Below are 13,137 nucleotides of genomic sequence, written 5' to 3' on the forward strand. Positions count from 1 at the left end.
AGAGATTTTCGTTTAGGGAACCTTACTTTGAGGAAGAGTAAGCAAGTTGGGCAGCATAAATAAGTCACTATGCCCTAGCCCTGAACTTCCATACAAATTTTTGTTTCATTTTTCTAACGTTTACTCATTAATTTCAAGACAAATCCACCGTCACGTGATATGAGAGCGCTGCGTTGGAGTGAAGACATCGCGTCAATAGCTCAAGATAAGGCTGATAACTGCATATACTCGCATGGGAAACCAATTTTCCACCCCACATTTGGAAAACTTGGCGAAAATATATATATCACGGAAGGACATCTACCTAGTAAGTAAGCCTATCAGAGCTTCTAAGTGACTACATACGAAAATAGCCAAGGTTTTACCAAACTTTATCTTAAATGTTTTGGTCATAGAGGGAGCGCAGTACCTGAATAACAATTTTAGGCCATCTATTATTAAACTAACCACATATCATCCCACTAAATAGATGATGTATCAGTATCACCAACCTAAAACTAACTACCGCCATTTAAATCTAAACCTGCGTCAGCAGGGTCGGTGAGGGGATATTTTGTGCTCGAAACTAATGAGATCCTCAAGACCCAAATCAAGACCCTTCTAAGGAATACGCATTGTATCCAAAGAATACGAGGTGGTTTCTCAAGCTTCGGGGCCATTGAAAATATTTCGAGCCCCTAAAATCCTCTCGGGCCCAGGTTCAAAAGTATCTCTTGGACCCCCTGTCAACTCTACTGTGCGTTAATTTCAACGAAAGGCCCATACGACTAGAGTCTACTGTTAAACTATGATGGGCTACTAACATGCCTAGCTATAACCAAGATAAAACGATGGCTTTAGTATTGCTTCATTGCTGCATTTAGATAAGGAATTTGGAGTAGAAAGGTCAGTTTCGAAATGGAACGAAGAGCACAAGTATTTTAACTACAATGAAAGTTCCTGTCAACACAATAAACACTGTGGCCATTATACCCAGGTAAAAGTATACTTAATTTGGTTGCTGTAATGCAAATGTTAGTGTTGAGATAAACGAGTGGATAAACCAGCAGCATAGTTTTTAATCGAGCGATCAACTTGCTCTTTTGATTAGTTAATCGAGAATTTGACCACTCAAAATTTTTCAGCCCATCGATAATTGGAAATTCTAATGAGCAAGGGTGGATAGGCAACATAAATGAAAAAAAGATGATAACACAACGCACGTGAAGGACTGCTCTCCTTTCAGTGGCACCTAATGGATGGAATAATTCCCCGGCAACAACACTTCAACAATCGGAAACTCCACTCTGTCAATCTCGGTGACCAGGCCTTCCTCAGTGATTCAACGACTCTACAAGTATGGGAAATTGCCAGGATTAAGCTCTGAAAGAAGCTTTCCCAGTCAGAGGATAAACATTCAATCAATCAAACATAAAGAAAGAACTTAGACCGATGTTAATTTTCTTAAACTGCTGATTTAGCCAACATAATAATAATTGGTAAATCATCCGATGTTGCTGCATCTAATCTTAAGTAATTCCAAATTTCGACGAACAAATTAAAACATGAAAGTTTAGTAAAAGTTGTAGCCTATTTAGTAGAAGTAGGAATTAATCTAATTATCACAACACAAATTGAAATTACACTTTTGTAAAACTTGGTAAACTATATTGATGACGTTGCTATTGAAAAGGTCATTTACGCCTAAGCATAGCGATGTGTCAAACCAACTATTCTTACGAGTTCTTAACCCCCAAGCGAAGGTTTTTCATTGAATTGTTTGGGTTGGTTCCCGATGTTTCTTCTGTGATGCACTGGACAAAGTAATGGCTGCTATAAGCAACAATAGCTCGATTCTCAATGCGGGCAGTTTGAGAAACTGGCTTCAGCAAGATGCACGCCATTCAATGACACTTTAGGAGTAATTGACTTATAAAACTTTTCTGTTTTTGTGAACCAACCCAACAAACTGTCCACTCGAAGCGGTAGGGTAGACTGTCTTGTATCATTAGTATAAGCCAGTTTATCAGAACTGTTTGTTGCGTTGAGTAACAAGGCTTATACATTAGGAGTAAAGTAGTGTTCCGGTACTAGAAACAAAACTTCAACAATATATGGAAAATGCAAACTACCATACTTGCTGGTCGGGACTATATAACTGATTCATAGAATTTCTCTACACAAAACTGTCAAGACTAGGCCTTTTCAACAAGATCTTTCCTACCTCAAAAAGGAATATTCCCACAATACATCAAACTGAAATGACATTTATAAGCAATTCACAATGTCACGATGACAATTAGTTTTTCCCACAACAATATCGTTTGAATTGTTTCCGTTTTCTCAACAGGAAATATATTTTTTATTTCTATTGTAAGTTTGTAACACTAAATAAAGGTCGACATTGTTTTATTCTCCCAAATGATTTTTTTAATCTGGAAACAATAATGTAAATTAAATTTCAAAATTGAACTGACGTAATCGCTTTTTACCTGGGAATCGAAAGATTCTCTTGTATTTTTGCTACTCTAGGTTTTACTGTTCTCAATTGTAGGCTATGTGTTAACTGCCCATATTAGACTTAGAAAACTGATGAGTTCAATAATTTAATAAATTTCCATTTGATATCTTTCGTCGCGCGATCGTTGTAATCAAATTAACAAATAAATGATCGTTTTAAGAAGATGCTTTATAAAAAGTGTTTGTTGTTGTATGATTGGCTACAGCTGTGCACGATAGTCATAGTCTAGATTTTTACATATTTGATGCAGGCTAAATACAAACAAATATTTTCATTCTTGTAACCTAAATACGCTTTTTCATCATCATTATGTTCCTTCCTGGTATTAAGGCTTGGATACAATACGGCATTCTTCACTACCATGAGCCTTTAGTATTGCACTTTTATAATTTAATATTGTCGATTTAGAGATGCTTGTTGTCCAAATTATTCTTGGTGTGTCTTTGCTTCTTTTGCCATTTATCTTTTCTTCTATTAATGATCTTTGTAAGGAGTTTTGCCTTAGTGTGAGTCAAAAATACTTCAATTTTCTTCTTTTCACTATTTGTAAAAGAATTTTGTTTGAATTTAATTTGGATAACACTTCATCGTTAGTGATCTTTTGTTTTCATGATATTTTTAACATGCGCTTTTTAATCATTCAAAAATAAAAAAATTCACACTGAATATAATGCAATGTAATTTTCTTTCTTAAGGTGGTTTGGTCAGATTCATTCTTGCTTGGTTGCGGAAAAAATTATTGTCCGGGAAAGGTTGCAATACCCGACCTAGACAACAAAGTCGTCACTGGAGCCACCATAGTATTTTGCATGTACTCTCCTGCTGGAAATATTCAAGAAGGATTTCTGTTTAAAAGAAAAAAATCTCGCCCATATCAAGCAGGAGACAGATGCAGGTAGCCTAATGGACAGTATGCTGCGCAGTTGCGTAACAGCAAGTTATAGCAGTAACTTTTGAATACGTAACATCTTAGGAGATTTGTAAATGAACTGGCAAATTGTAAACGAGAAATTCTAAACTAAGACTAAACTGCCAGAAATCTTTCTCAAATGCGTAAAAAAGTTACCACTGATCGTATCTTTGAAATTATATTGAGAATACCAAAAATGTACACTTTTCGCAAACTCATTATTGTGTAATTTGCAGCATATGCCCAAAACAAGCTCCTCACTGTTCTGAAAATTTATGCGTCACTGACAAGCCAACGAATCTGCTTTCTTCCCGGCTAGGCCTACCACACAAATTTACAAGCCAACCGATAGGCTTGGATGAAGAAGTTACTACCACGAATTTTTTTAATTTCAATGTATCAGCAAGTGGCGATGGTGATTTCTCAGAGCTTGCAATCACGAAGACAACTCCTGCGACATCTCTTCACAAAACAGTGACAAATTTTACATCAGCGATACCAAATATTTTCACCAATGAGCACACCCATAGAAGATTGCATTCAAGTCAACATCCGACGCTAAAAGCTGTTTTTGAGGATTCAACCATGTTGGAATTTACTACTTATTTTGAAACAACTTTTGCGGGTGGAAATGCTGTCAAGATTAATGTTTTTTCACATTTTTGTACCTTTGCATGCTTTTTGGTTTGGCTTTATCTTCTTTGAATAACTTTCAGATAGAGGTGTTTGAAACAATAATTAATTAATTTGATTGATTGTGAGAATCTTTAGCCTATCCTTAGACTGAACCCACTTTAGAAACTTAATCTTGGCAGTTTTGCACACTTGCAGAGGCTTTAAACCTATGGCGCGGACTTGGTAAAGTTTCTGCATATTTAAAATATTGTCTGTGAGTTACACCATCCAATAGGTATTGCTGAATGAAAATCTGTTCTCCGCTCAAGCGCACACCTCGAGAGTTGGACCAGCGTTGCCGCTTCAGAAGTTGCGTTTTGACCTACAGTATCAAACTGCGAAAGCATACAATACACGGCTATAATGAGATTATACTAAGGTTTACCAGGTACGTGGCAAAACTTGATCGGATTGAAAAATGCAAACTTTTATTGGATAAAAGTTGCGCAACAACACAAGTTGGCATTCCCGTTGTGGGCAAGCAATGTTGAGTTTTTCTTCTAGCAAGTTCAAAAGAGTTTAATTTGGTTTGTTGAATTAGAACGTCTGCAAAATGATCGCTTGCAAATATTTTAATGCAGTGTAACCTATTTGCAGGTAACAAATGTTGCGTAACTTTGGGCATAAAACCTTTGACTCCAAAGCAACAAAGGTTAAAATCAAGAACTAAAACCCATATTTTAAACATTTTTTTAATAGTTTTGTCCGTGTGTTCAATTGCTTTCATGATGCCAACATTGCCAACGCACACAGGTTTAAATCTTTGATTTCGGTAATTACTGTTTCCTGATTTCCAAAGAAAATTTCAGGAATTTTCCGCGTTATAAAAGATTAACATACAATAGATTTAAAAATATATTTACAAATGTTAAAATGTTTCATTTTTGGCAACAATTCCAATAAGCAAAACCAAAGCATCAAGTGAGAAACGTCTACCTCAGATTGAGATACGCAATTCAGAGCATGGTAAACGAACTTACCGAAGTTCTTAAATAAAACTATTCAAAGCCGATATAAGTTGTACCGTGGCCATGGTTGTACTAAAATATTTTAATAAAAAAACATTTCGCTTATGTAATATTGTAATATGTAATAATTCTTCTTCAGAAACATTATCACATTTCTTCGATCGCTGGTGTTTAAAAGTGTTAATTTCAGAATACGATGTTCTCTCCGCGTTGCTCATTCTGTTGATGTGTCTGTGGAAATAAATAGGCATTTGAAAGTTTCGTCTTGAAAACACGCGTTGTATTTTAATTTTCCAAATCCTAAAAAGTTCATGCGATTGTGGAAAATGTTGCTGTCAGTTTTTCATTTATACTTTCAAGAATGAAACACGTAAATTTGAACAAAAAAAAAACGTATGCTTATGTTGGAAAAATCTTTTCTGAATTACGCAACACTTCAAAAATATCACGCAGGACGAAAGTAATTTTAAAAATGCTTGCGTCACAAAAAAGAAATAAAAACTCATTAAAAGTGCGGTTGCTCCCATTAAGGAGACAAGGATGCAAACATTTACATTATTCGCGTTCCTTCCACAAACTTATCTAGTTGTAAACAGCATTTTTAATACTTCAACTACCATTTAAAACAACAGCGTTGTTTATTCGCCTTTTCAGGTATTGGCAGCTCCGGCGGCACTGACCCCTTGCATGACATTGATTCAACCTCTTCTTTCGGTAATTAGTGATAACTTGAATGAGCTTTACTTTTTGTTGTCCTGCTGTTTTCGTGAGGTTGCATAATACGTGTGGTTATAAATTTTGTGCCGACGAGCAAAAGTTCAGGAAAGGACTTTGCTCTCGAACATCCGATAATGGTCAGAAACAAGTTTTGTTATTTTTTTAAGCTGTAAATTTCCAATTTAAAAGAAATGCTACTAATCCAGCAATCCTTCAAGCCAACGTGCACAAAGTTGCACTTTAATTGCAAAAAGAACACTTGATAGTTTATACAAAAACCTTGTATGAATAAAAATGTTTAAAATATAAAAGTGTAAAAATATATAGCTATAAAAAGTCGATTGTTCTTGAAATAAACACAACGTCAAGTTTAAAACTGATTTTAGATGATTACTAAATTAAAATTCTTTTCTAGACTATGACAAAAACTTTCAAAATAAAATTCGTCATTGAAATTTTCATTGAAAATCTTCTTTTCAATTTACCAATGACCCGAAAGGATTCGTAGTGTGACAAAAAAAAAAATCAAAAATGCAGAAAGTATTAGATCTACACTGAATTCATCAAGCTAAGTTTATTATAATAATCTTCGATTTATTGTGATGCTTTGTGCTTAACGACAAAGCCGTTTTTAAAGTAATTGAAATCCCGATTTTCCCAACTGTAAAGCGTTGAAAACCTTTTTGGACAGTTCACAAACACGTGTTTGCATTTCAACCAATGAAAAACGCATTTGGAAGTTTAGCAATAAAAAGTTTGAAAGTTTAGCTATGAAAAGCTTTGCATTGCTTTTTTGTGAAATTGTTCTTAGAATTGATGATTTTTTTAAATAATTTTGTTTTCAAATGAGAAAGAAAAATTTTCATTTTTTTCATAGAGCATTTAAATTGTTGTCTGATTTGGTCCCTTTTAAACTAACTTACTAATTGGTCATTCAAACTGATCATCATTTTCAAATATCTAAGAAGCTTTTAATCACAGTACCTCATGCCTTCATGACATACTGCACATGTGAAATTATAAATTTTTGTCAGCGGTGTTTATATCAGAGGGATAGGGATTATTGTAAATCAAACTCCGTTAGATTGATTCATATTCTGTCATTTTCATAATAACTTTTTGTCGATTCTAAGCGATAAAGCATTTTAAACAAACTGCATTGAAACCAAATGACTGTTATTTAGGTAGCCCAGTATGTTTTTACTTTCATAAAACAAATTTTGTTTAAGTAAAGTGTCAAAATTAAAGAAGTTGTTTTAGTTTGTACTACTGTATAATGACATGAGTGACAATACAAAATGGCGATGGCCAACTGCGATTGATTGCGCGTAATAGGTAAAATCACTTCACACATAAATTGGCATGCATTGCATATACTTGAATCATGATATTGTACGTCATGAGCTGAGTTAATATAGACTTTAATAGACATTTATAGCAGTGAAGATGAAGATATATAGTTTTCGAAACGTTTGCTGAACATGAGTGTAGCAACTGTAGTATCTACATTTTGGGTTCTTTGTTTTTTGATTAGATTAATATAGGCTACTCCTATTTGGCACCAACATGATGCTAGTATATTGTTAAACGCTCTTAGTGTTGAATCCAAGTTTCAAAACTACGGTAGTTCTTAAAAGAGCAGACTATATTATCTATATTTAAAAACGTAGGAAATGTCAGAAAGTGTAGCTTTTAATTATCCAAAACCCTTTACGGTAATCAGATGATAGTTAAAATTTGCATAATGTAAATGCCGGCACCTTTCTAGCGTGAAGGTGACGAAGCCACAAGCTTATCTAAGATCCGTAAAATAAGGTGATTTATCAATCGCCTTATCTCTTAAATAAACAGTTTAATATTTAGCATACTTAGAAGGCCTAAACGAGTACTATACTTACTTTTCTAATAGCAGATAGTTAGTTGCTTCTACGTAAGCTACAAGTCGTATTTCCATCTTTCAACTGTTAGTTTTGCTCAGGCCATAATCTTCTGAACTGCGGCTTTCGGGCCAAAATCGGCCAGAAAACATTTCAAGTCCGGGGCACTAGTGGTAACTTTATTTTATAGTCTATAACATTTAGTTTTTTTTATTTTTCTATACTTACCAATCAATAAATTGTTGTATTGGCGTTGAGTTTTTCCTAAGAAGAGTAGACCTAGGTGTGAAACTTCAATGCGATCCCTTTACGTCATGATCCCTTTACATCATTGTTTAATGAATATGTATGGAAACATCAAACTTTTAAACTTAGTGCACTAACACAGTCTATTTATCTACAGTATGCCTATAGGTACAAAATAGGTTACGAATTTCAACTTTTTAAAACTTACTAAAACTTGTTTCATATGTAAACAGTTAAACAGCTATGCAGTTATGTAAACAGTTAAACAGTTAAGTAAACAGTCTAAAAATTATATTTTTACGCTTTCTTTACTGCTTTCCCCAGATGACACAATAGGTTTATCATCCTCAGATGTAGAAAAACAAAGAAAATTTGATTTCGATGATTTTAGTTCAACTGTTCATTTTTCAATAACAGTCATATGTAAACGTTTTTCAACTTACTTTTTCTCCTTTGCTACTGCTTCCCCAAGGCAACAAAAAGCCTTTATATCATTAGGAGACAGTAAAAAGTAAAAAAATCTCTGAAACTGTCAGTCAAACACTAGCAGTAGCTGTAACCAAAATCTGGAAAATGTGACAACTCAGGCCGCATCTCCAGGTGGCTATGCATCAACACATTATTATGCTTTATATCTAAAGACTACTATGCAAAGTGCCTATTTTAACTTTGTGTGCAAAGTCAAACAACTTAGCATTTATTTTGTTGCATTTTAGCGTCAATAAAAATGGAAGAATTGCGTTTATAATATACCCAGCCACATTTAAAACCATTTGCACTGTCGTTGCTACGCAGAATTTTAAATAGTAGATGATGAAGATTGTGGGTAGCAAGCAAATAAAACTAGCCTGTAAGTCTAGCTAAATGAGCCAATGCATAGCTAATACTTGATGGTTTAGACCAGGGCTTCCCAGACTGGGGGTCGCGACCCCCCCAAGGGGTCGCGTAACAAACTTCAGGGGTCGCAGAAAGTATAGCAATTTGCACAAGATACTGCATACTAACACTTCTGTGCGAGATGTTGTGACAGTTATTAACCTTATTAAAAGTCGCGCACTCAATAGGCTGCCCGTATTTTTGAAAATTTATGAGGTGAAATTGAATCGGAGTTAAAAACTCTTTTACTGCATCGTGAAGTGAGGTGGCTTTCAAAAGTCAAAGCTTTAAAACGGCTAGCCAATTAACGTTGAAAACCGAAATCGTGATTTTTCCAACAGAATAAAATTCAGTCTTGGTCCACCATTTTCGCAATAACATCTAGCTTTTGAGATTATGTCAAATGTCAGATTTGCTTGAAAACCTAAACGAATTTAATTTGTCCCTCCTATGAGAAAACATCAATATTTTGCATTGAAATCTAAAATTGATGCGTTCATCAAAAAAATTGAACATCTGGAAATCAACATTTCAAAATGATTTATCTGAAATGTTCTCACTTTGCCTACCGTTCAAACCTAAGCAACATTGAAGCCCTCTTGAGACCAGCTTTAACTAACATTGAGCGACGGGTGGACTTGCTTTGTAGCAGAAGGCAGTCACACCCATCACGCTGAATAAATGTGTTTGCTTTTTTATTTTGTTTCCAGTGGGCTATACCCAGCAGCCTACACATAGGCTTTGTTGCGATGGTCAGAAATAAATAAAAACAAACCGAAATTTGGTTTTGGTTTGAGCTAAGCTTTTCCATAAATATCACAAACGTATATTTCGCACTGTTCATCATTTTAATCGTAAGGGGTCGCGAAATTTTTTTGAAGATTAAAAGGGGTCGGGAACAAGAAAGTTTGGGAAGCCCTGGTTTAGACTACTTTCTACGGACGGTCTGAGTTAACGGTTATTATCAAAGCCCAACTGCAATAACGTTTTATTATGTTGGAATGTCTTCTTACAAAACGTTTCCATTTGCTTTAGCCAAATTAATATATCTGGGAACATAAAAAATTGTCTTCTTTGCAACTAGCTTATATTTGACTATGATGTGGGAAGTATAGATTTTGTAGTGCACTTTTCACTCTGTTTATAAGAAAATGTTGTTTGTGATGATACTGTTATGTATTTTGGTTTATTTTGGATACAGTTTAATAATTGTAACAACCATGAGAATGTTCATGTGATTATAGAAATTAGTTACTTTCAACTTTCCAGTTTATGGGCATTGCCTAATTTCGATTTACAATGGCCTACGAGCAGATGCATGGGCACAACTTAGTTTCCGTCATACAAAAGTGATTAAGCTAATCGCGTACAAACACAACCACACAGTGATATAAATCCAATTAAATATGGAAGGTGTTATTCAACAGGGTGATCGGATTGCCAGCCTGGGTTGTCGTTACATCCAGTAATCAAATCAACAAAATGGCGCGTCATTGTGGCTTTGTCCTATTCATGTTGTTTTGCATTAGTTCTGCGATGCAATATATGAGAAGAGCAATACTGGGAAAACAAGTTGTGGTATTGTAAATAAAAGATTCAACTTACAGTGAGATGTAATTTAAAATTTGAAATAAGGAATTACATTTTTTTCATGTAAATATCTTTCAAAATGATTTTATTAAAATTATTGAAAATTGAAAAATTCATACCGTAACCGTTTTGTTCCCATTCTGATTCTAATCCAACTAATGTGAAGTCTGTTTTCAATCCCCACAACTTTAGATCTTGGACAACTTTCTCTATTTGTTTCACCACCTCCGTATCCTTGTTTCACAATCACTTCATCTTCTTTCAAGTGGAAGTCTTCCTCTTCTTCTCTATCTCAACCAAACCCCAACAAGATGAGGATGAGAATTATTGTTTGAGCGTTGACCAGATATAGATGAACAATGGCGGTATCAACACTTTCTTTACAATCAATTACTTTTAATTTAGCAACCAAAACAGATTTAAACAATCCGGAAGGTATTTTTAGACTGTATTGAATATATAGCGTTTATAGAAATAGAAAATAATTTTGCATTGTTTCTGCTCAACTTCAGACTAAGCATAGCCTAGGTTGTAGCTTTGGGAGAGAACAGAGAAGTAATTTTACTAGAATACCACTGACAGAGAATAGGTAAAAAATTAATTGGATTGAATAAAATTATTTCAAAAAAACTAAGTGTTGTAAACTTGAAAGACAATTTTGTTGGCTATTACCGTTTCCGAAGGATAAGTCAAATTCTGAATCGACAAAGTTCAAAACTTTTGCTGCTGTTCAAATATTTTACATTGTTTAAAGGCGATTTCAATCGTGAAAACCTTGAAAAGTTATGCTCGAAAAGAGAAAAACCTATGCGCTTTTTTTTTGCAAACGATTGACTGATTTTGTAAAGGTCCTTCGTGCTGCAGATCCCAATGGCGACCAAGATCGCATAGGCTGTTCCTTGGTCTATTCGCAGTGCATCTGATTTAATGATGTACTTAAGCAAAACAATAGAATCCTGCGAAACGATTCAAATGCAACAACTCTGCAGTGCAGTGGAAAACTGTCTGTTGCTCTCCAATATTCTGAAGATCTGCCAGTGGAGATCTTTGCAAGAGATCACAATGGCGCTCTGACACTGGCCGCCAATTTCAGCAAGTAAATTGACAACGAACTTTCAACAATAGAGGTTTGGGTGTTTTGGATTCTTAATTAAAAATCGTATCTTTTGGAAAAGCTTGTTCCTATGTCAGCTGTGTGACGGAGTGATAAAAAATTGTTGCCCTCAGTGAGAGCACCCAGTTGTGTTTTGACAAAACGTCTTTTAATATGTTTCAAGTCACTTCCTTAAATTTTGCCCATAAAAATTCAAATTTTTTTTATTACATGTAGTAGCCTATCGGAGACAAGTCTGGATAGGCTACGAAAAGACTACAACAGTGTCACTGACCTTAACACTTTGGGTTTTTTTAGGGGTAAAACATAGATTAAAGATATAAAAAGTAGGCTATAGCCTGAACGATATCGGCTTTCACAAAGCTTTACTGAAAACTTCAACATATTACATCGTCGACAAAAGAATTATCTGTATTTACCGCAATTGACATTTGCAATATTGTATGTCGTGAAATGCAAAATTTAAAAATTTCCTTCTTTTTGCATTACGGCATTCTTATCAAATAGGTGGTCTGTGCAATTTTTCAATCAAATTCTTTCCTCTTACGGCGTAAAAGCGTAGTCACGCCATATTGGATTACTTTTTAATCAGTTGATCGGTTTGCAATTGCATTAAAAACATTTACAAAAGCGCAGTGAAAAATTACTCGCAAATAGTTTCATTTTGATGAAAGCCTGTTGAAACACATCACAAACTAATACTCTAAGCCAGTAGTCTACTTCAGTGATAAGCACTAATCCATTACAAAAATTTTGTCAACATTTTTGGCGTAATATAGCTTGAAACTGGCTACGTGTTATTTTTTTAAATTTTGCACTCAAATTTAGGTAGCCTATGTTTTCGATGCCAGACAAATGAAACTTTCTTGCTCCTTATGAACATTTTTTGCTTTGCAGCTACGTTTATACAGTAGGCAATCTTCTGTTCAAGTTTGCCGAAAACATGATAGATGCCCAATATAAGTAACATATTGTTTGTACAGTTTTTGACTATTAGTCCCACCGAGCTACTTGTAGTAGACTAACTGCAGGCCGCCACATTTCTTTGAGTTTACCCAAAGAATTAGAAATTGCTTTTAAAAAGTGCTTCAAAATTAACTGCTAATTACACTGCATTTTGCTGAGAATAAAGTCACATGTCTAGCGCAGTGGTTTATTATTTTCGTTCAAATGTATTGCAATGCTTGTGAAGATGATACAAATCACATTTACCTAAAACCATTGAAAAAACTTTCCTTTTAGGCTGCCTCACTCTTTACCACTTCCAGTGAATAAAATATTAATCTATGCTTTTTATTCTTCCAGAAAGATGTTGAGATAAGACTCAAGACTTACTTCAAAGGGGAAAACTCGCACTAAATAAGACTCATTCATATTTTACCAGCTTGCTTTTTGTTTGTAGATCTAACTGCATTTGAGCAAAAGCCTGATCCATAAGATTACACTGTTGCTCTAACCTTACTTTAACCAAGTTGTTTGCTTTACCTAAACTATGCTTAGGCGTCACCTAATTTCTTCCAATGCCAAATCAACGTATCGTTGTGTTACAATTATGAAGGTATAAAATATGATAAACCTTTTTTCAGCAAACTCCATCGCCTACGTCCTTATCCGGAAGAGAAAACTTGCTTTAAGCCGATTGCATGTTTTTAATTACAGTAGTT

At 34.7% G+C, this 13,137-nt stretch overlaps 1 protein-coding gene and 1 long non-coding RNA gene across 2 annotated transcripts; one reads left to right on the forward strand and one right to left on the reverse strand.

The window, feature by feature from the left end:
• The first annotated feature begins 159 nt into the window (after positions 1–159).
• Positions 160–4,115, forward strand: LOC145776087 (peptidase inhibitor 16-like). The gene is made up of 4 exons (XM_082587492.1): positions 160–307; positions 864–976; positions 3,196–3,395; positions 3,647–4,115. The coding sequence occupies exons 1-4, from the start codon at positions 160–162 to the stop codon at positions 4,113–4,115; spliced, it is 930 nt and encodes a 309-aa protein (XP_082443618.1).
• A 376-nt stretch (positions 4,116–4,491) lies between these two features.
• LOC145775737 (uncharacterized) lies at positions 4,492–10,799 on the reverse strand. The gene is made up of 2 exons (XR_014290173.1): positions 10,479–10,799; positions 4,492–5,284 (listed from the first exon to the last, which is right to left on the reverse strand). It is a non-coding gene; the product is annotated as an uncharacterized LOC145775737 (long non-coding RNA).
• Positions 10,800–13,137: the final 2,338 nt, after the last annotated feature.

Source organism: Aplidium turbinatum, chromosome 8, assembly GCF_918807975.1.
Source record: "Aplidium turbinatum chromosome 8, kaAplTurb1.1, whole genome shotgun sequence".
NCBI lineage: Eukaryota > Metazoa > Chordata > Ascidiacea > Aplousobranchia > Polyclinidae > Aplidium > Aplidium turbinatum.

What these genes read in the sequence shown, in the direction of transcription:
- LOC145776087 (XM_082587492.1), top strand. Translation starts at nt 160, where the DNA reads ATGAGAGCGCTGCGTTGGAGTGAAGACATCGCGTCAATAGCTCAAGAT. An exon ending in ACTGTGGCCATTATACCCAG is followed by an intron (nt 977 to 3,195) that starts GTAAAAGTATAC and finishes TTCTTTCTTAAG; the next exon opens with GTGGTTTGGTCAGATTCATT. An exon ending in CAAGCAGGAGACAGATGCAG is followed by an intron (nt 3,396 to 3,646) that starts GTAGCCTAATGG and finishes TGTAATTTGCAG; the next exon opens with CATATGCCCAAAACAAGCTC.